We start from the raw sequence: 24,574 nt of genomic DNA on the forward strand, positions 1-24,574 counted from the left end.
TTTTATGCCCCTGTGAATCAGGGAGGAGCCAGTTGAGTCTCTTTCTAATGCAGGGGTGTTAAACTCAATTTCATTGAGGGTCGCATCAGCATTGCGGTTGCCCTCTGGGGGGGGCAGTTGGGTGTGGCCAGGGTGGGTGAGGCCTACTGGGTGGGCATGGCCAGCTTTACATCGTTCATGTCAAGGTTGCCTGTGGGGGCCTGGGCAGGAGTGGGACAGATCTGAGGGTCTCTGGACTGGGGCAAGCGCCAAGGCATGGTCCATTTCTTCATTCCTCACAAAGGATGACACCTCCCCAGCATGCACCCAGGGGATGGGACCGACACAGCAGGGGCTGGTTCCTTGCTATTTCTAGACAGCCTTGTGGAGCTAAGACTGAATGTGTTTCAGCATAGATGGCCGCCACAAAATTGTACATTGACTCCCAGCTGGCCTGGCCAGGGCCAAGGCAAAGGGGTCGTTCCCTCACTGTTTCCAGGATGGCTTCGTGGGCCACATGAAACCATTTTGCAGGCCGCATCTGGCCCCTAGGCCTTGTGTTTGACATGTTTGTTATAATGCCTGGCTATCGTGGAAATTATTAGGAAATCTAGATTGGTTTTTATGTTGATGGCCCTTTTGTTCTCCATTATTTCGTTCAAGGCATCTACTAGCTAGCCATTTTTTAGACTTCATGTAAAATTTACAGTCTGCTTCTCCAAATAGCACATTTTGTAGCCTTTCCTATGGAGATTCTCAGTCATCCAGGTCACGGTTGTCCCAAAGTCAATCATGTTTCAAAAGGCAACTGAAGTTTCTTTGTTTTTCCTTGAAGACATTTCACTTCTTTAAATCCATCCATTCTTCAACATTCAGTCAGAACCTAAGAAGCTTCTTGGATGAGAAGCAAAATATCTTCCAGGAAAAACAAAGAAACTCCAGTCGCCTCTGGAAAAAGCTCTTTTGTAGCCTTCTTCCTGCTATTTTATAAGAAATTTCTAAGATCACATTTTCTTGTATGTTAGTTTAATTAATATGCATGTTTTTGTTTATAGTTTTCCACAATGTACATGTTTTCAATTTTCCTTTTTTTTTAACCTGCACAAGAAATTTTGAAAAATGCAAATCCTGAAGGATACTTATAGTATAACTCAGGGGTAGGCAACCTTGGCTCTTTTGTGACTTGTGGACTTCAACTCCCAGAATTCCTGAGCCAGCCATGCTGAGGGAAAAGTGAGAGGTTTCCATGCTGAGCCATGCTGGCTCAGGAATTCTGGGAGTTGAAGTCCAGGAGTCATAAAAGAGCCAAGGTGGCCTACCCCTGGTATAACTCTTGATCCAATTATCAATAAATCTTATTAATAGGGATGACCACAGGGGATCAAAAAAGTAAAGATGATGACCACCATCAAAAGATAAAAGCCCTGTCCCTGCAAAGCATGTTCAAAAGGAAAGCCTTTAATATCGTAATTGGGCTCATCATCATTACTTTTTTAACAGCCTCCCCTCCATCTTGGATGCTCCCGTTTATGAATTTACAAGTGGGAAGACAAGCACAAGCAAGGTATTTTTTTCTTCCAATAACAATTTCTAAGAAATATTGCAAGAGAACTGTAATTCCTAAAGCATGAAGGTAATTTGACACATTATTCAGGAAACAGCTTCATTTACTACTAAGTACAAACAACAATCAAAGCATCAATTCTCCACAAACCCATTTGCTAAGGCTTAGAATAGACTTACAGTATCACAATTTTCTTTGCTTTTCATTTGTTCAATAAGAAACCTGGAGGTGGAGAAAGAATAATGCTACCCCTTTGTAAAAGGAGATTGTTAAAACATTCACTTCCCCAAATGAAATTGTGCATGCTGAATGATTTGCTGCTGAAAGGCTGGGAGAAGAAAAGGATTCTGGCTGCCTTCAAGCATCTTGTGCTATTTATTTTTATTTTGTGTAATATTTTTACCTTGCCCTTTAGACAAAAGAACCCCCAGGACTTATGAAAGTGCAATAACAAAGGAAAAAGCCCTCACAGATTCCTGGTTATATTTTTTTAAAAAATGAAATAGGAAAATAGGAATGCAATCACATTAAAAAAAATAACAACACATAAAATATATTATGTGCTTCTAACAACCAGCTTGAAATGAAGCAGTTTAGGGAGAGGACAAACTAAGGAAGAGTTTCTAAGTTGATCCAAAAAGGCACAGTTGGATGCAATAACTACAGGCAGTCTTTCACCTACAACCATTCATTTAGTGATCATTTGAACTTACAACAGCACTGAAAAGCATGACTTATGACCAGTTTTCACACTTACAACCATTTCCCATGGTCATGTGATCAAAATTCGGGTGCTTGGCAACTGGCATGCATTTACAACGGTTGCAGTATCCCAGGGTCATGTGTTCACCGTTTGTAATCTTCCCAGTTGCCTTGTAACAAGCAAAGTCAATGGAAGAAGTCAAATCTGCTTAACAACCGCACAATTCACTTCACAACTGCAGTGATTTGCTTAACAACTGTGGCAAAAAAGTCATAAAATGAGGCAGCATGATTCACATAAGAACTGTCTCACTTAGCAATGGAAATGTTTTGCTCAGTTGTGGTTATAAACTTGTGACAGTTCTCCAAACTTTTCTGTACATGTGTAAGCTGGAATTATTCTGCCTGGATTATTTTTTTCTCCTGCAGAAGTAAGCACTAGATCCAAAGACAATGAAGAAGCACAGGTGTTCACAAGAAAGCTGATGGAGGAGAGTGGGAGAATTGTAATTTTCCAGGATATGTTTGCAATATACATACAACTTCTGCAATAGTCCATTTAAATGCACCATTGGATTTTTCTTTATTTATTTGCAACACTACTTTTTATATTAAGATTTATATTAAATTAAGATTTATATTATATTAAGATTTGAGGAGCCATGGTGGTGCAGTGGTTAAAATGCAGAATTGCAGGCTAATTCTGCTCGCTGCCAGGAGTTCAATCCTCACCAGCTCAAGGTTGACACAGCCTTCCATCCTTCCAAGGTCGGTAAAATGAGAAACTCAGATTGTTGGGATAAATATGCTGACTTTGTAAACCACTGTAAAGCACCACAGAGTGGTATATAAGTCTAAGTGCTATTGCTATTGCTATCGCTATTTGCTTTGCATGATTTGTCAGAAAAAAGGATTTTGTACTGAAAATTGAAACTTGGGAAGATGTCTTCCTAGCTCATTATTGTCCACATTAACTGTCAGCAAGTCTGTGTGTCTTCATGCAGAACTTCTTTTTAACTCTGCTTAGACTAGCCGGGGATCTACTGCATGCAAATAATGGAGCATTGTTTAGCACTGTACATGCATACATTAAAACTCTCTCTGATGCTTAATAAATTGTATTGCTACTACAGTAAACATCATTTCATGTGCATGTATATGTGCATATGGACACACACACACCAGGAGACTGGATAGAAAATAATTGCTGGGTGCCCTCATCGTACAATCCAATGATAGGGATAAATTTGCAGGGCACAAGTGACAATACCATTTCTTGCCAAATGTGTATAACATTGATGGATTTTATCTACATCGCAGATAAAGTAACTTCTTATAAAGATTAGAAACTCAGAAAAATCACCACTTTTAATTAACTGAATTAAGATGCTATCATTCCTGCATTTGTTTCTACATTTTGATTTGGGTGGTCAGCACACTGCTGCCCAATTACATCTTATACCTCACTCGTGGCATTCTGAATTGATTTTAAAGTGGGTAAATCAAGGTCAGCTCTTGTCAACTTCATGAACACATCCATGTAATTTTCTTGGCAACTGTCTGAAAGTTGTTGGCTAATGCCTACTTTTTAAAAAATCCAGTTTCCCCATTTGCCTTCCAGCCCTAAAATCAAAAAGAGTCTGGTAGCACCTTTTCAAACAACTAATTATATTAAAAGCCCTAAGCTTTTGTCAGCTGCAACTCATTTCATTGAATGCAGAGGCTAACCTGACAAATTATACACAAAAGAATTAATGGACGCAAGTTTGACATCAGAATTCAAAAAAAGGACAAAATGATATTTGAGAAGTACAATCTCCCCTGACACTCCATGGCAGACTTTAACATCATAATTATGTGTTTCTTAACCTTAGCAACTTGAAGATGTGTGGACTTCAACTCCCAGAATTCCCCAGCCAGCTATACATAGCTGGCTGGGGAATTCTGGGAATTGAAGTCCACACATCTTCAAGTTGCTATGATTGGGAAGTGTGACATACATCAAAAGGTTTTGGATTATCTCAAAAAGTCTCAACAAATGCAGTGTTTTTTTTAAAAATACATTATAACTGTTAATTGTTAAGATATTTGGAGATGTGGAAGCTTAGATGCAACTTACTTTCATATTTGGTGGACTTGTAGAAATATAAAAGCTAAGTTTATGCCACAATTATTTTTGTTAGGTGTTATTGTAGATTTTGATGTTAAAGAAATTAATTTGATGTTGAATCTTATAACAGCTGCAAGATTATTGGTGGGGCAATGTTGGAAGAAAGATTCTTTGCCTACTATGGAAGAATGGATACTTAAGGTGTCTAATTTAGCAGAAATGGCAAAAATTTCCACTTATTTGAAGGATTACTCACAAGAAAGATATATTTCGGTTTGGAGAAGATGGATAGATTATATTCAGAATAAATATGAGACTAAAAAGTATTATTTAGCTTATGAGTAAATTTTAGATTATTATTAATAGTTTGATATGGTAGAATTTATATTACTCTTAGTTTTATGGTTTAATTTTTGGCCTCAATTGTGGTGGCAAGTCAAGAACTCTCTGTCTAGATCAGGGGTGTCAAACTGCTGGTCATGTGGAACCCACGCCCATCCCATTGCCAGCAATGGCAAAACTGGCACGATACGTTGCGCGATATCACATGACATCGCGAGTTTGACATGTCTGATCTAGATATTAGAGTTGTATAAAGCATTTAGAAGAGATGCTTCACAATATGTGTTAGTACAGTCAAGTGCTTCTCCTTAAACCATTACAATAGATCCTGGGATCACCAGCAGGAAGAAGACTGAAGGAGCCCACAGGCATTCCAAATAATGCAACTGTCAGTACTTTGTACAAAGTGGGCTGCATGCGCTAACACACTTTGTAAAGCATCCCTCTCAATTGCTATGCACAGCCCTAATAATTTCTTCGGTATAAGGGTGAAATATATCCAAGAAAATAGAAGAATTCATGAATTTGTCACAACGATGCTGTATTTCCCTATGTACCATCCTTCAATCCACTGAGTTGATTGACTCTATATGAAGCACTCCAAATGAATTCTTACTATGTTAAAATGAGGCTTTGAGGTAAGGGTCATAAGAATTATGTTTGCTATTCAGGGGCTATTTTGGACTCCGGGACATAAATCCTGCTGCTACTGAAGACTCTGCATACACAATGACTCCACTCCAAGTCCATCTAAATTATTTTTGCCTATTGATCAATAGAAGAAACTAATGTACTAGGGACATCTAGTGGTGGATATAATTAACTTTCTAAATTCATCTTAAAATACAAACCAATTAGTCGTTTTCTGATGTCATTCTAAGATACTTTCTTTTCTACACTCATTCCTGGCTCCTGAGAAATGCTGGGTTTCCTGTGAGCAATTTATAAACATAGATTAATGTTTGGTTGGGGTAGGAAGCCAACAGAAAAGGCAGAAAAGCAGGCCCAGTTTTTCTTAATAACCCCAAACAGAAACTGAGCAGACCAGCTCTGTAGAAATGCAAATTTGATAATCCCATTCAGAAAGACTGAGGCCCCATTCATGAGCAAATATTATCAGGCAGAAGCCCATTCAAGATAAAGTATTTTGAAATCCCTTGCAGCAAAACTGATAGCTAACAATAGCAGAGTGATAGAATTAGAACCAACAACCCCTCACCCAAAAATCCAATACAGGACATAGCCATCAGCCACAGCCCTAGAGAAGCAGGACATGACCTTTAGGACATAATAGGATTAACCACCACCATCAGAATACCAAAAGGACACACTCAAAAGTTCAGGTCAAAATTCATGTCACAGGAACAGAAACAACTCCAAACACAAAAGCCCAAGAAGGTATAAAAACCCACTACTCCCAGCTCTATGTGGTCAGCTGCCCCAGAGCCACATTTCTGTCTAGTTCTGCAACTCAATAAAGAACTTTCTTTCCAAACAGCCTCTGTTTTAGGTTTATTCCCATCTTGGACTGGACCATGATGAAGATTTTTCTTTCAGCTTTGGTATTATTATTTATTCAAATTTATTATACAGTACTCACCCAACTACATTGGACTCTGGCAGCACAAATGCTCCATTCTTATTCTGTCTGATAATCAACTTCTGGGCTGAATCTCAAAAAATATATGCTTCTCCACTGTTCTTTTGGGAAGTGGGGAGGCATGTATTAAAGGACACAACTGTATTCCAAGAGAACAGCTCGCTTCAAAATGGCCAAACAATTCAGAATGACTAAGTATCTGCCTCTTATCTCCTTTCCTTTGCTACTTTAGGGGGTTGCTTCCCTCTGTCTAATAATGGTGTTGGCTCTGCCATTCGTAATGAATTTAGTAATCTTTTAAGGTGTCTCAGGTTGCTCATTCAAAGGGATGAAACCGTGAGTAAGCTGAGACTGCAAATTCCTTCATTTCAATTCAGCTAATTGTACAAGGGAAAAAAGCAAACCAATGGGAGACTCAGTTTCAAGGCATGCTCTGCAAACTGTGAGGCTCAGCGCCCATTCTAATCCCACTGTGTGCTGCATTTGGTGAAGATGAATGTGGCTGTTATAGGAGGAAACCAAGAATAGGAATGGATTAGCCCCCACTCTCTTAAAAGGAAAAAAACCATATAGGATAGAATATTTAGATTAGGAATAGATAACTTAGTGCATACCAGCTGTTTTGGATTTCAACTCCTATCAGCCTCAGCCAGTATAAATAGCAGCAAGAGATTATGGCAATTATTTAGCCCAGGATCACTGAAGGCACTAAGACAGGGGTCTTCAAACTTGGCCCTTTTGGACTTGTGGACTTCAACTCCCAGAATTCCTCAGCCAGTGTGCACGCTGGCTGAGGAATTTTGGGAGTTGAAATCCATAAGTCATAAAAGGGCCAAGTTTGAAGACCCTTGCACTAAGGGATCTGCTCTGATTACCAATCTATGGTTGTGATAGGTGGAACATGGAAAATGGTCACTGCAAGATATTTTGCTTGTTGGGGACAGAACCACAAAGGCTGTTTTCAAGGTCATTATGTGCAAGTGAAAAGACATACTGTCCTGATTACTGCATGTAGGAGTCTTTAAAGGAGCCATTTTAACAGCTTAAAAAAAGCCTAGTTCTCCTTTGATCTGTATTGGTATCCTCTTGATTTCATGAAGACACCCATTTGGTTTTCTGGACCATAGTTTGGAAGTGGTTTGATTTTTCTTCTTCTAGGATGCTTTTTTGATGTTCTAGTCTCTACTGCAGTTCTGGTAACTTCTGGTGGACTTTCATCTCAATCCTAACAAGGCTGAACCTTGCTTAGCTTTCTGAGCTCAGCCAAGGTCAACCAATACATTAAATACATTAATCATATGTTAAAGCAAATCTAATTCGTGCTGCTATGAAATTGTTTATTCTTTTAACTAGGAATTACATATGAGGAATTCATTGGGATTGGCACATGAAAGTTGCCCTTATTTGGAGAGTTTGGGAAGTGGGGAGATTACCATGACATTTCTCCCCAGGTCTTAGCAGTGGATTTCCAGAAGATTTATGAATTAGTTGCACAAATATTCATGCTGCAGTTGTGCCCATAATAATAGATGGGACTGTGATTTAAAAATAAAGATCTATTTCCTACTGTTGAAAAGAGGTGATCAGTTCAGATCTGCAAAGCTGCATAAACGTTTCACCTGGTCATTTCTAAAGTTCTATTAATATGGAAATGTTACTCAATTGCTATTAGTATTCTGTCCTGCTATTCCTCAATGCCTCCTGCTTGATCATACGACTGGTTTCATCTTCATCAACTCTCAAAAGAGATTGCTGCAAAATGGCCAAATAATGAAGTCAATGAACAAGGAAGTTCTAAATAGCAAAGGTACACATGCTAGGACTGTGACAATAATGTGTTTTTTTTTTAAAAAAATGCAACAAAAAATTGGTGTTTTTTTTTTAAGAACTGTGGTGATTTTCAGCAACACCAGATTGGCTTGGAATATCTGAGCAGGGTTACCTTTTATTTCTTCCATTCTGTGGAATAGCAGGTAACTGCAGCTCATGAAATATTACAGCATATGTGCTGATACTACAGCAGCTATGATCTATGGAAGAGAGCACCATACACCAACTAGTGGATAATGAGATGCTGCACTAGACATAGCATGGATTCAGGAACCCTGCTAGCTAAATATGCAGCTCAGATACATTTCAATACTGCAAATGCACTCATCAGATAGATTAACAAAGAAGCATGTTTACAGAGTATGGAATAACAGAGTTGGAAGGATCTTGGACCTAATTTAACCCCCTGCTCAAGCAGGAGACACTATATCATTCTGGACAAATGACTGTCCAATCTTTTCTAAAAATCTCCAGTGATGGAGCACCATCACTGTGTTTTGCATTGATTTCATATGTGTTTTGCACTGATTTCATTAATGTATTCTTCCAAAATTCATTGATATTCTAAAAGTGAAAATAATTTCCACTTAATCAGTGGAACAACTTGAGTCCAGAAGTTATGGGTGCTCCAACACCGGAGGTTTTTAAGAAGAGATTGGAGAACCATGTATCTAAAATGATATATGAGCAAGGGGTTGGACTAGAAGACCTCCAAGGTCCCTCCCAACTTTGTTATTCTGCTATAGTTGTGAAAATGTGAGCATTTTTCTCATCCTTTCCTTAGTGGCTTTAGCCCCATTTAAAAAACAACGAAATAGTGTCCAAGGTGGGTAAGCAGGATTGTGCTGTATATGGTAACAGATATATTTTTAAAAAGTTCTCCTACTCCACCATTGAGCCAGTGAAAATCCATCAGAAGTGGCCAGCGACAAGGGAAATTTTCATCAACCTCATCTATCATGTGGCCCTTAAAGAGAAAGAATATTATGAATAATGCTATACCAAGTTCAAGAACAAATGAAAGCAATAGAAAAATAACTAAGTCTGGAGTTGAAGCAAGGACTCATTCTCTTTTTAAAAACACACACATCTAAGCAATAAATCATTGGAAGAAATGTGGATTTTATAAATGGGCTGGAATACTCCCTAAACCTTTTGCAAGAGGAATTCTACGCTCCTATTAAAAGGTTTCCATCACAGTATTCTGTCCTTCCTGTTCCACTCCTAGATGAACCCACAGGAGAACATTGCGGTTTAAATTGCCTCTTCTAAATATGCTGCTAAACCGAAGAAGCAGCATTGCTTTGCACCCCGAGTTCTAGGGCGAACCCTCTTTCTCTAGCAGCCTTCCCAGGTTTTTTCAAAGAAAGGGAAACGAGGTGGCGGATTCCTCTCTTCTTGGTCATGGGCCAAGATTGTCCAATAGAGATTGAGGGTTCCACTCCTAACAGTGAGAATCTAATTCTGTCATGGGGAAGAGATGATGGCCTGGACACTTTCTTTGAGGCAAGTCTTCATCTGGACAGGCAAGCTGATGGAACCTCTGAAAAGAGAAATGGAGAGACGACAAAAACTGATGGGTGGAAAATACTGCTGTTTACCAAGAAAATCAGAGAATCCACGGGTAATCCTCAACTTACAGCCACAATTGAGCCCCAAATTTCTGTTGTTAAGTGAGGCTGTTCTTAAGTGAGTTGTTAAATGAATCATGTGGTCTTTAAGTGAATCTGGCTTCCCCCCATTGACTTCGTTTGTTTGTCAGAAGTTTACCAATGGTGATCACATGACCTCAGGACAGTACAATTGTAATAAATACCTAAATACATGCCAGTTGCCAAGTGCCCAAATTTTGATCACATGTCCATGGGGATGCTGCAAGGGTCGTACGTGTGAAAAACAGTCATAAGTCACTTTTTTCAGTGCCGTTGTCATTTCGAATGGTCACTAAACAAACGGTTGTAAGTCAAGGATTACTTGTAGTTCTGTCTCACTCGATCCTTTTGTGAATGTTTAAGGGTATGCCTTGTGCAAGTTAGTTTAGTTTATTTTTTTTATTAAAAGTTTTAAAGATTTTATACAATATATATCCCAAATCCCTCCCACCCTCCACCCCACTTCCCAGAGCTGATTACAGGGTTACAAATAAACAAACATAATCTAACTAACATTACCCAAACTATACAAACAGTCAAATCCATAACATGCTTTAACTCCTTTTCAAAATAAGTATTAACAAATTAAATACGAAAATAATATAATTAAACCATAAAACTAAGAATAATATAAGTTCTACCATATCAAACTTTGGTCACCACGATGTAAAAAAGATGTTGAGATTCTAGAAAGAGTACAGAGAAGAGCAACAAAGATGATTAGGGGACTGGAGGCTAAAACATATAAGGAACGGTTGCTAGAATTGGGTATGTCTAGTTTAACGAAGAGAAGGACAAGGGGGGATATGATAGCAGTATTCCAATATCTCAGGGGCTGCCATAAAGAAGAGGAATCAAGCTATTTTCCAAAGCACCTGAAGGCAGGACAAGAAGCAACGGGTGGAAACTAATCAAGGAGAGAAGCAACCTAGGACTAAGGAGAAACTTCCTGGCAGTGAGAACAATTAATCAGTGGAATAGCCTGCCTCCAGAAGCAGTAAATGCTCCAACACTGGAAGTTTTTAAGAAGAGACTGGACAGCCACTTGTCCGAAATGGTGTAGGGTTTCCTGCCTGAGCAGGGGGTTGGACTAGATGACCTCCAAGATCCCTTCCAACTTTACTACTATTACTATTACTAATAATAATCTAAAATTTACTCATAAGCTAAATAATACTTTCTAGTCTCATATTTATTCTGAATATAATCTATCCATCTTCTCCAAACCGAAATATATCTTTCTTGTGAGTAGTCCTTCAAATAAGCGGAAATTTTTGCCATTTCTGCTAAATTAGACAAGTTAGTTTAGTTTATTGATTAGCCCATAGGCCATATCAAAGTGCAGAGTTCCAAACATATAATATTAACAAGGGTTATGCCTTGTGCAAAAATTAGCAGTGGATATATTTTTGATTCATTTCTATCATACCTCCTCTCCAAAAGCATAGAAATGGATTTAAGCCTTGAACGGCCAACCTACAGCTAACCCTTGATTTAGAACCATCCATTTGGCGACTGTTTGAATTTACAATAGCCCTGAAGAAAGGGACTTACAATTGGTGCTTGTACTTACAACCATTGCAGCACCCTCACAGCCATGTTATTAAAATTCAGACACTTGGCAAGAGCCTTTACAACGGTTTCAATGTCCATGGATCATTTGATTGCCATTTACAACCTTCCCAGCTGACTTCTGACAAGCAAAGTCAATGGGGGAAGCTGAATTTGCTTAGCCATCGCATAATTCACTGCAGTAATTCACTGAACAATTCTGGCAAAAAAAGGCTGTAAACTTGGACCTTGCCTAGCAACAGAAATTCCCATCCCAACTGTGGTTATAAGTTGAGGACTAAAGGTATTGAATATGGTTTCTACTGAAAAACAGCTACTGGTCCAGTGTCATTCCCTGGATCCTAAAACTGAGTTGAATTCATACCAAACACTGGAGTTCACAAATTGCTCTTTCAGTTAATTATTTCCAGAAGGAACCTTTCCCTGAAACGGTGGAGCTTCAACATATCTTTTGGTATTCATTTTCAACCAGAATAAATACAGTTGTAGCATTTCTGGGTGATTACTCTGGGACAATTTAATCTTGAATAAGATCGCTGAATCTTGTTATTTGAAATGCAGCACTAGTTTTTAAAACAAAAAATAAAAAAACCTCTCCCGCATAAATGATACAGATATTTCTTTTACAGTAGTTCTATACTGGATACTCCTTATAATCAAAGGAAACCAGTTGCAAATGTCACACAGGAAATAAGATATTTGACTGAAAATCAATAAGCATAGGAGAGAGAAAGAAATGATGGAATACCGCTAAGCTAAGTTCTCAGTTGTGACATTGCTGAAATATTATACAGCTAATAACAAACACCCAGAAAGGCAATTTAGATTGTGCAGCCCTCAAGCCAACTCAAATCCAATAAAGCCACTGGTTCTTGCCAGTAACAGAGTGATTCCTAGCAATTTAGTGCAAGGTCCCCATTCCTTATTTTGGAACAGAGCAGTGCTACCTCTGAAGGCCTATCAGTCCTGGAGAGTAGGCAGGCTTCCTGGCTCAGCCACTTTGCATCCCAGTCCCCAGCCTAAAAATGCCAGTCTTACCTCTCTCAGGGATCCTTTAATGGTGGAAAGTTTGTAGACAATCCAGAGAGGGATGCAGATCATTGAAGAGAGTGCAAGCAGCCAGCCGACAGTGTCTCCCCACCACGGGTACACATATTTCTTGTTGTATGTCAGTGGGGTATATTTAATCAAAGAAAAGAAAAAGGTTGCCTGGAAAGATTGAGCGAAGGAGGAAGCATTAGATGCACCAATCTTTAATGAACTACTTTGCTAGATTTTGTGCTGATCAGAATAACATAATCCCTGATACTCAACTTGGTGAATACTCAACCTGGTGAATATAGATCAGTGGTTCTCAACCTTTTTAATGCCGCGACCCCCAACCGGTCATAAGTCAAGGACTACTCAACTGGTGCAGCACCGTTTGCAGAATGGGACTTTTGGCGGGCTCAACAGGGCAGGGACAGCCTGGACAATTCCTATTGGCTTTTGAAAGCCAATAGAATTAGACTCTATTCAAGAGAGTCTATTCTATTGGCTTTCAAAAGCCAATAGAATAAAAGGGAGTAGCACAGCTAAGGAAAAGGGGAAAAAATGGCGGACGGCATTGTTTGGCGACCCCCGTGAAATGGTCGTTCGACCCCAAATGGGGTCCCGACCCACAGGTTGAGAACCACTGATATAGATAGTCCTTGACTTATGATGATAACTGGGACCAGACTTTCTGTTGTTCGGCAAGGTGTTTATGGAGTTGCACCCAGTTTTGTGACCTTTTCTGCCACCGTTGTTAAGCGAATTATTGCAATTGTTAAGTGAATCAGGTGGTTGTTAAGAGAACCCCATTGACTTTGCTTTCCAGATGATGGCTGGGAAGGTCGCAAATGGTGATCACATGACCCCAGGACACTGCAACTGTCATAAGTACATGCCAGTGGCCAAGTGTCCAAATTTTGATCATGTGATCATGGGTGTGCTGTGACAGTTGTAAACATAAGTCATTTTTTCATTGTTATTTTTGAATGGTCATTTAATGAATGATCGTAAATTGAGGACTGTCTGCATCGGGAATACTTTCCTAATGATTTTGCTAATAAGACCCAAGAGTCTATGGACATGATCAGGGTCTTACAAATTGGTAAGACAAAAGAAATTGAGATTGGGAACCTGTTTCTGGACATTTTGTCCTTTCAACGTAGCTTGTGGTATTTTAAGTTGGGCAGGGAACAACAATCTGCACATAGCGCCTTGGTGGGAGTTTTTAACTCAGTCTTGAATCCTGGCAACTGCCTGGACAAGTCCCTGCAGTGTTCTTGACAAACTTTTCACCTGTATTTGCCATTTTCTTCTTCCTTCTGATGGAGACCGAGTGGCCCCAAGACTCTCAGCTGGCTTCGTGCCTAAAGTGGGACTAGAACTCACAGTCTCTTGCCTAGAACCTTTAACCACTACACCAACCTGCCTCTCATGTATGCCAACTAGAACAGTGGTTCTCAACCTGTGGGTTGGGACCCCATTTGGGGTCAAACGACCATTTCACGGGGGTCGCCTAACAAGGTTGTCCGCCATTTTTTCCCCTTTTCTTTGGCCACGCCCCTGGCACCCGGTGCTGTATAAGTGGTTGGGGGGTCACCACAACATGGGGAACTGTATTATGGGGTCGCGGCATTAGAAAGGTTGAGAACCACTGAACTAGAAGGTGTCAAATAACACTGCACTATCTTTCATCCTTAATTGTGATGCTTAAGGATGAAAGTGTTTGCTTGCTTTGTTCATTTTTTTCTTACTGACATTAGGTTCTGTAAGAATAGACTTTGCAGACTTCTATAGGCCCCATATATAATTAGGAGTACTGAAGGTGAAAAGATCTAACATTTAAATACTGGCAGACATTTACATGGCTGTGGGAGACAAATAGCAACGGTATCAACCACCACCAAAATGAAATGGTATACCTAATTCAGATGTGTACCTATTCAGTTGGTGCATACAATTGTTCCTTTCAGGCCATCAGCCAAGTTGACAACACTTCTGAATCAGAATCAGAATAGAGGTGGAAGGGACATTGGAGATCTCCTAGACCAGGGGTAGGCAACCTTGGCTCTTTTATGTCTCATGGACTTCAAGTCCATGAGTCATAAAAGAGCCAAGGTTGCCTACCCCTGGTCTAGACCAATCCCCTTCTCAGGCAGGAGACCCTATACTATTTCAGACGGGTGAATTCTGAATGAATGTCCTATTTCTAATCATTATCACCCAAATATACACTGGTTCCAGAGTCCATCTGCTGCATCTATGCAGGAGTCACAATGAGTTTCCAAAATTGGGAGACCCCTTTGAATGTGTGCTTCTACTGCTGAAGAACTGATCTTAAGCACATAACTGACTAAGTTAAAACTTCACTGATGGGATTTATGCAAATTTTACTTTTATCTGTTCTCTTTGGATTGTTTCTATTTCCATTCCCACCATGACTTCCTCCTACTTCTTTGTTGCCTGACAGCAGCCACAAGCAGTGGTCAAAGTCTCTTTTGCCCAAGAGTCCAACCCATTTTCCTGGGCACCCTCTGGATTGGTCTCCAGATCAAGGTGTCCCACTTACCAGACAGACAGCTGGTGTTATGAATAACCAACAGTACTTAATAACAGACCATGGTCGGTAGCCAATCATGTCTTCGATGTTATTGTAGAAACGGTCAGCACCTGTGAAAAGGGGAAAAAAGAACAATAGATGGTAAGACAGGCAGAACAAGTCTGCTCTTTACAGCTATGGAACAGAGAAGAGAACCAGGATCAAGAAAATAAGAAGCACAGCAGACTAAACAGAAAGGTATTAGCAAGGAGAAGCCACTGAAGCAAAACAGTGAAAAGCAGTTTCTCAAGGTCAATTAAATTGGCAATATAAAACTGATAATTTCTTTTCTTATATTGGCTTCTTATAGGCTCAGAGTACTCAAGGAAAAACTTGACTTCCTTTTCTCTCTGGGGTACTCTGCATCTGCTCCAGAATCTTTTCCAGAAATTCCCTCAGTCTTTCAAAAGGACTTGAAGAGCACAAGGAAAAATGAGGGAGGAATTGCCTCCTTATAATTCTGCTAATGAAAGCAGTTGCACCCATGTGAAACCAATATTGGATTCCATCTAGTGTCCTTCTGCCTACTCATATCAAATATGAAACTAGATAAGAAGATAATTCTGGAGATTTCAACAGAACAGAAGTACTAGTCATGGAAAAGTTCAGGGATAATTTTCCAGCTCCAGAGATGTTCTAGACTGTCTTTGACAGGTATCTTGAGATACCTAGCTCTATGTATGTGATTGCTAACAGTTGAGCCCAATGTGATGACACATAATCAATAAGACCTGTTTCCTGTTGCAATTGTACTTACCATATACCCAGCCAATGCACAGAGTCTCAAAAATGGCAACGAAGAGTAGGCACATCCCACTGGCAGCATAGTAGTCAAAGAGCTGGAAGACATACATCCCACCCTAAAGAGGGGCACATGTCCAGACAGTGGGGATTGGGAAAGAGATGGAGGAGAGAGAGTTTAAAAATGTGATGATTAGATGAATGTCTTTTACACTGCCAAATACCCAAGCACTGAATTGATTTTATATATAATTCTAGCAACCTGTGAACCCTTGAGTCATCCTTTCAGAGATATATCCATACCAGATACCTCAGTGCCTTCAGCAGTGATAGAACTTTTAATGTACAGCCTTCACTGGAAAAGTTGGGATACAGAGAAGTACCTGACTTGAGAATGGGCTATCTCGAACTGTATTACACACTCAAATATCAAGACAGGAAATGTTTTTAATGTTTTAACCGTAAGCTTATTTGGGACACTACACATCCTCTTCACCACCTGTTTTCCTTGTTACCTTCTGGGAGGAGGCTTCATGGTATCCGAAGTAGAACATCCAGATTCAGCCAGAGTTTCATTCCACACAGCATTAACCTTGCGAACTCTCAAGCTTCCTCCTTCTGTTATATATTCAAGATGGACAGTATTTAATATTTATTTGCTACGTATATGTAGGGATGTGAGCCGAGGTGGCGCAGCAGTTAGGGTTCAGTACTGCAGGCCACTTTAGCTGACTCTGTTCAGCAGGTCAGCGGTTCAAATCTCACCGGCTCAAGGTTGACTCAGCCTTCCATCCTTCCGGGGTAGGTAAAATGAGGACCCAGATTGTTGGGGGCAATGTAAATATATATATACATTGCTTACTGGTGTACACCGCTTAGAGAGTGCTTGCACTTAAAGCGGTATATATAAGTCTCATAAATAAATAAATAAATAAATGTGGGTCTATACATATGTTATTCGTAGTATGTTTAGATATGTGTCATGTATGTGTTTCACTTTGAGAACGGGCAACTAAATTTCATTTTTGATGTGTGCCATCATGCCCACAGTATAAAAATGACAATAAAGGTTATTTTATCTTATCTTATTTTGTATTATGTCATAAACTGTTTTATGACAAATTTTATGTCAGAAAATGCTTTATAAAATTTATAAAATTTTATAAAATTTGCTAATTTTCAATTCCATGGGAATCATGGGTCCCAGATGTTGGACACAATCTGTACATTGGCCCATTTGAGGTACCTTGGCTGAAAGGTTTCGCTCTATAATGCAACCTGTTGCCCATGTCAGAACTAATTCTTCCATCCCTCTCAACCATCCAGCCAGAACTGATGAAGCTTCTTGGCTGAGAAGTGAAATGTTTTTTTTCTTCCTCAAGGAAAAAGGAAAGAAAAAAACAACAACATAGTCCAGTTGCCTTTTGAAAAAACATCTTTGAGACAACCATGACTTGGATGATTGAGAATCTCCATAGACAAACGTATTGCCCATTTAAAGATTATGAAGACAAGAGTTTTAGCAGTATATAGACAACTTTAACCTTGAGACTTCATTTCCAGAAATATCCATTCAGGAAATTATAATTCTCATTTTTAACACATGTTCTAGTGTTTTCCTAGACATGTTTTTCTCTTAAACTAAAACTACTTGTGGTGATTTAATAAGCTTTCAGTTCCTACTTTGTTTCCACTGGTAGAAAGCACCAAGTGGGAGTGAATGAGCAGTCCTCTGTTTATACATATTATACCGGGATTCTGACTATTTTCTCTCTATTTAACTGGTATTTGGAGAGCCTGATAACTCAATGTATCTAAAGATAGCCTGTTATTCATTTCTAGTATCAATAGAACCATCTGTCTTCCCTACCTCTGGGTGTTCTTCTCCCCTTTGTGATAGAAAGTTTCTGAAAACTAGCTTACGCTAAGCTGGATCATTTTTTCAATCCCCATATCTAGCAAATGTTTCTTCCCCCCCCCCCTCTCTCTCTCTCTCTCTCACACACACACACACACAGAGTACATACACATGCATACCCAAGTCAGAGATTGTATCTTAAACCTTGTCCCCACGTACATTCCAAAGACAAGTCAAGTTTTCACAAGAATGCCATCTTCACATATTTTAAGTTTCTTATTACCATGAGAAGGAGTGAAAAAAGAAGTTATATTATGGGAATGCAAAAAATATACAGAGAGATGAGATAGGGATAGGGATAGGGATAGGGATAGGGATAGATGGATGGATGGATGGACGGACAGATGGATGGATGGACGGATGGACAGACATATAAGTGTCCTCCTGGAGAAAATGTGAATTCTTGAGAACTGCATCTACAAAGCTACTTTATGCGACTCTGGCAAAATTGGTTCTGTGCTCTCTCTCACATTTTCATCCAAAGGACAGTAAATTGACTTCAAAAGTCAATAGGGAATAACATAAAAAGCAATTCCAGCTAAATCACAATGTACCGATATATGGGATTCAAATTATTTCTCAGCTTTAGTTTTAGATTTCAGCATCAAAGCATTCGTCTCTCACAGCAGAGTAGAAATGAAGACGCAACTGTTGCTATGCATAAGATTTCAGAGTGTCAGATGGCAATTTAAGAATTTCTAGCCTGCCTTGGTATGGAGAAAGTGAACAGGGAGGCATTTTTTTCTCCCTCTGTAACAGAAGTCATACTGAAAGGTTATCAAATACAGTTGAGCAATGTGACGTTCAGGACAGAGCATTTTTCATAGAAGCATTTTTAACCTGTGGAACTTCATCTGAAGTTGGGGCAATGACTACTAATTTGGAAGGCCATAAAAAGAGATTAGACAAATTCATGGAGACATAAACATGTTTTTTTTTTTGTAGAAACAGAGGCAAAGTATTTCTGAATAACAACTGCTAGAGAGTACAAAGGAGGGGACGATACAGTTGCCATCATGTTATTCCCTCCCCCCAAATCTAATTATGATTTGCTCCAGTAAAGAAACATGGTGCTGTAAAACAAATCAGTTCACTTATTATCAAAGTTTATTACTATAATTACGTATTATTTCTAGGTAAGGTAGAAAGACAAATATACACAAACACACACACAAACACAAACACAAAGTTGTAAATTGAGGCAGAACCCACATATTTTGGACAACTGCACAGGACACAATGGCTAAGGCACTGCTCCATAGGACAACAATCTCATTTATCCCTAATAAGGGAGGAATTGATCCCAAAAACAAGGGAAATAAAATACAGTAGCAACTCATTTAGTGACCATGGGAAATTACAAGGGCACCGTAAACAGCGATTATGAATATTTTTCACATTTATAATCTTTGCAGCAACCCCAGGATCACGTGATCAAAATTAAGATATTTGGCAAATGACTCACATTTATGACAATTGCAGCGTCCTGGGACATGCAGCCACCTTTTGTGACCTTCTGACAGGCAAAGTCAATGGGGAAGCCAAATTCATTTAACAACCATATTATTAACCTAACTGCAGTGATTTGCTTGACAGCTGTGCAAAAGAAGGTTGTAAATGGGGCAAAATGTACTTAATAACTGTCTCGCTTAGCAACCAAAATTTTGGGCTCATTTGTGGTCGTTAAGTCAAGGACTACCTGTAGGACTGCGGATAAAGTCCTGTAATGCTCACCCTTAAAAGGCCAGCCTACATTGCTTGTCACATCCCTCAAACTTCCAGGAATCCTGCTGCCAATCCAGCAACAAACCATGAAATTACAAAGCTGTTTTTCAAAAAGAAAGAAAAATAAATAAAAGCAATGGGGGAAGGTTGTCTGAATAGGTTTAACACGCTTGAGATGGGTAAACACCATCAATCGCCAAAGGCAATGAAAACCCCAGGTCTGCCAGCAGAAGAGCAGGCTGCTCTTAGAAAAATTGCTTCCCTCCCCTCTTATTTGAGCTTTTTTTTCCAACACAGCAGAGTTTGCCTATAAAGAGTTGCCTATAAAAGCTGCAACCTTGAAACAGGTGTGGGAGGAGATACCTGTTTTGGAAGGTATTTTTACAGAAGAATAAAAGAAAGTATTCTTTTACAGCTGAGTAAAAGAAGGCATTTTCCCTTCAAAGGGTGTGGATGGTCCAGACCAGGGGTAGGCAATCTTGGCTCTTTTATGACTCGTGGACTTCAACTCCCAGAATTCCTGAGCCAGCCATGCTGAGGGGCAAGGGGGAGATTTCCAAGTTCAGCCTTGCTGGCTCAGGAATTCTGGGAATTGAAGTCCACGAGTCATAAAAGAGCCAAGATGGCCTACCCCTGGTCCAGACAGAGGAAAAAGAAGGATGGAGATACAGCAAAGCCCAAGCTGGAAAGATGCAAGTACTCTTATCAAAAAAAATCAAAAGAAATCCCAGAAAAAGAGAGGAATTAAGGCAGAAGGCAGAATGGGATTTCTAAGAAGAAAACATTGCTCGGATGAGAAAGAAAAAATGTAAGAGTACAATAGTTATACTGTAGTATAGAGCATGGGTGTCAAACTCGCCACGTCACATGACGTGTCGCGATGTATTGCGACTCTTTTTGTATTGTCAGCAATGGGCTGGGTGCAGCTTTGGTATGATGAAACCGGCCCATGGGCCAGCAGTTTGACACCCCTGGTATAGAGAAAATATTATAATAGTGATTGACTATATTATAATAGAGTACAACGCAATTTGAGGCTGGGTTAGCTGAAGGAAAAGCCCTTTTACTCAATCCTGGTTACTGATGGCATTCACAATTTATTTTATTCATTCATTTATATCCTGCCTTTTTGTTTTTATAAATAACTCAAGGCTATGGGGTCCGAGCTGCTCTCTGAGCTTGGTTGTTTTCTTTCATTACCTAATTAGGTAATATCATCAGTGTGCTACTTTGGTAATGAAACATCTGCAAGAAAACAATCAAGCTCAGAGAGCACCAAGGACCCCACAGTTCAGCCCTGAGCTACAAATATTCCCTTCTATAGATAACTCAAGGTGATGAGCACACACAATACTCCTTCCTCTTATTTTCCTCGTAACATCAATCCTATGAGGTGGGCTGGGCTGAGAGAGAAAGTGGCTGGCCCAAAATCACCCAACCAGTTTTCATGAGTAAGGCGGGACTAGAACTCACAATCTCCTGGTGAATGGCTCAAAGTCACCCAGTCAGCTTTCATGTCTAGGAAGGGTCTAGAACTCACGGCCATCTGTTTCTAGCCTGGTGCCTTAACTACTAAACCAAACTTCACAATCAAGGGCCAACCCTGTGTGCTACCTCTTTTGTGCACATGGTGGAGAGGTGGGGTGGCGTTCACATTGAGACTGACACTGATATTTTCCATCATGGTGTTGACATTGAGACCTGTTCCCTAATAAAAGCACATGGTTAATTTCCCTTAAACATATAAACTGAAGCATATAAGTTAGGAAAGCCACTATATTTCATTGTAAGCTCTTGCAGGGCTTTTTATGGCTGATGTATTGAACATGCTGTTTAAAAAATTAGACTTGCCTGGCTAATTCTTTATACTATTTTTTTTTCACATTCCTAGTTGCAAAATTTAATCTTTACAAAGTTTATCCTATGGTAATATACTTAAGTTTATTTTTTCTTAGTATTGATATATGAAAGACTTGCTTTTCTGCCCTTTGCTCATATATATATGCAGCTCACCATATCACATCCCCGTGCAGCTCAGACTAACCTGAGCACAACAAAGCCCCCACCCAAACAGAACACTCCCCCAATCAATCAGAGCACAGCCAACCCCTGATCCAATCAGAGCACAGCCAACCCCCCATCCAGTCAGAGCACAGCCAAGCTCCTAACCAATCAGAACACACCTCCATCCAATCAGAACACAGCCAAGCTCTCATCCAATCAGTTCATACCCCCACTGTTAAAAGGAAGAAACAGCTACGATCACACATTGCTCCTAGAAGCACGAAGCCGAAAACACCAGCCTGAAGATGACAAATGAGACTTCGTCGAAATGTCGCCAAGACCCAAATAACCTTATTGCCCAGCTTCTATAATCACATGAAATTTTAGTCTGGTGAAATATGTTAATTCTATTTAGTGTCATAGTGAAAGGATTTTATTGTGCTTATGATTTTAATATGTTTAAGTTTGACATTAGCATTTATTTTATATATAGTAACCATTTTATATTGATAATTATAGTGTTATCATGTAATCATTGTTTTGTTATTTTGTAATCATTATTTTATAGTTAATTGCTTGATCAGATGCTTTATATATATATTGGAAAAGTAAGGGCTTCATGCTTTAGGTACAGGTGATTGCTTATATGAAAAGAGCACAGTAAGGGGAGGGGGAAAAGGAGTTACAGATGGAGCCTGGGTTGCTGTGTATGAGTCATCATCTAGGACACAGGTCGGCAGCCTGCGGCTCCGGAGCCACATGCGGCTCTTTGAATCTTCCCCTGTGGCTCCCAGCCTCCTCTGCCATTTGCAGAGAGAGACAGAGACAGAGAGAGGCACTTGTGCTTCCCTGCTTCTCTCTCTCTGTGTGTGTGTGTGTGTTTGTGTGTAAAAAAGAGAGTGGACTCACGGTGTTCTCCGAGGATCTGAAAAGCTTATTGGGCGGAGCTCCTCCCTTTGCTGCATCTCAGCAGGAAGCAGAAAGCAGGAAGGGCAGGAGAGAGCTAGCTAGCCCAGCTCTGCTGGCTCAGGAATTCTGGGAGTTGACGTCCACGAGTCATAAAAGAGCCCAGGTTGCCTACCCCTGAGCTAGCCCAATAAGAATGTGTGTCAGCTGGTTGGAGAACAGCTTGAAGCCAGCTTGCCAGGTGAGCAGAAGATGGGAGAGAGGGAGGGGGAGAGAGAGAGAAAGAGAGGGAGAAAGAGGGAGAGAGAGAGAGTGGGGGAAGAGGACTGGCAGATCAAGGGCAGAAAGAGGGAGAGGGAGGGAGGGAGGGAGAGACAGAGAGAGAGAGAGAGACCCTTTTGATATCTAAAATGAAGATAACACTGCATATATCCTTTTTTACCTTTACGAGTAAAAAACATGCTCCTAGATTGGAGCTAAATGCAGAACAGACGGATTTATAGTTGGTAGACCGGGTGCCTCACCCAAAGATAAGACAGTGGTTCTCAACCTTTTTAATGCCGCGACCCCCCAACCAGTCGTAAGTTGGGGACTACTCAACCGGTCGTAAGTCGAGGACTACTCAACTGGTGCAGCACCGTTTGCAGAATGGGGCTTTTGGCGGGCTCAGCAGGGCAGAGACAGCCTGGACAATTCCTATTGGCTTTTGAAAGCCAATAGAATTAGACTCTATTCAAGAGAGTCTATTCTATTGGCTTTCAAAAGCCAATAGAATAAAAGGGAGTAGCACAGCTAAGGAAAAGGGGGAAAAAATGGCAGACTGCGTTGTTTGGCGACCCCCGTGAAATGGTCGTTCGACCCCAAATGGGATCCCGACCCACAGGTTGAGAACCACTGAGATAAGATAGATAGATAGATAGATAGATAGATAGATAGATAGATAGATAGATAGATACCTATAATAAAGGTAAAAAAGGATATATGCAGTGTTATCTTCCTTTTAGATATCAAAAGGGTTTTGTGGCTCCCAGTGTTTTGTTTTTGGTGGGAAACGGGTCCAAGTGGCTCTTTGAGTGTTTTGGGTTGCCTACCCCTGATCTAGGAATTGTTTTTTTGTGCCATCTTATGCCTGGTACCAAGACCTGATTCTTTGTTCTGAAAAGGTATAAAAGGTGGAAGACATCTTTTCTGGTTGTTGCCTTCATCTCTCTATCAGCCACGAAGAGAGATGGGGTCACCCAACTCTGTTTTGATCAAAATAAAAGTTGTTTGCTTGCTGAAATCTCGGCTCAAGAGTTTCTTTGGCTCTTTTAAATTCCTGAGTAATGCTGGGGCAATTGTGAGGTTAAGTGGAAAACCTTACAATAGGATTGAAAAATGAAAATTCAACAGAACTGCTACTTTTTCTCCCACATGAAAAATAAGCACATGAGTGATGGTTGGTAGGTGGCTTTCCTGTTTTTGTACCAATTGTGACTGCCATAGATTCTCTGTTCTTCATTTCCTACATCAAACAAGAAAAGTGTTAAATGACAGAGAACATAATTAAATATCTGTTTAAATGTCTGTGAGACTCCTGGTCCAATCTGGGCTCCATATGCACATACAGTGGCATTTAATGGCACGTTTTGTCACTCATTCTTCATATAGTGCTGAATGAAATACTGAAACTTTTACAAACAACACAGCTGAATGTTGTTTAATAAATATAGCTTTGCCGGGCCTACATACAAACAGGCAGAAGAGACCTGACTTTTGAGTGACTCAGGAATTAGTCAACCAAGTCCCCAATTTTCTCCTGCCTCAATCCTTTTCAATTAATAAATATTATACACTATACCAGGGGTAGGCAACGATGACCCCTTTATAACCTGTTAATTTCAGCACCCAGAAATCCTGAGCCAGTTGTTCAGGAATTATGGGAGTGGAAGTCCACAGGTCGTAAGGGGGCCATAGTTACCCACCCCTGCACTATGTTGTATTTAGACAAAGTCTGCGCACAACAATTACAGTTTCAAAAGTCAGCAGGGTGCAATCTGAAAGCAGAAGAGTCTAGAGGCTTCTTGCTTTCTAAATTAGAGCAAACTCTGTGCAGTTTCGCTATTTTACTTTGAAGGGAAATGGGAAAGGAAGGATGGAGGGGGGAAAAAAAAACCCTTACAGTTATCTTCATACAGGTAATCCTTGATTTACTGCTGGTTGCTTAGCAACCATTCAAACTTATGACCAATCCTAAAAAGGGGAGTTATGACCCAAATTCAAAGTTCCAACAGTCAAGCCCCCTCTGTGGTCACATGACCA

At 40.0% G+C, this 24,574-nt stretch overlaps 1 protein-coding gene across 1 annotated transcript in view; it reads right to left on the reverse strand.

Moving 5' to 3' along the window:
- Window positions 1-6,010: 6,010 nt before the first annotated feature.
- Window positions 6,011-24,574, reverse strand: part of SLC6A13 (solute carrier family 6 member 13) — an 86,083-nt gene continuing 67,519 nt past the window's right edge. Inside the window, exons 12-15 of the mRNA XM_039364138.1 lie at window positions 15,737-15,839; window positions 14,950-15,050; window positions 12,390-12,560; window positions 6,011-9,670 (exon numbers count right to left, since the gene is read on the reverse strand). Coding sequence (XP_039220072.1) covers window positions 9,572-9,670; window positions 12,390-12,560; window positions 14,950-15,050; window positions 15,737-15,839 — 474 coding nt within the window. The 3' untranslated portion in view covers window positions 6,011-9,571. The remainder of the gene's footprint in view (window positions 9,671-12,389; window positions 12,561-14,949; window positions 15,051-15,736; window positions 15,840-24,574) is intronic.

The sequence above is a fragment of the Crotalus tigris genome, unplaced genomic scaffold, assembly GCF_016545835.1.
Source record: "Crotalus tigris isolate CLP2741 ecotype Arizona unplaced genomic scaffold, ASM1654583v1 scf7180000019663.277103, whole genome shotgun sequence".
NCBI lineage: Eukaryota > Metazoa > Chordata > Lepidosauria > Squamata > Viperidae > Crotalus > Crotalus tigris.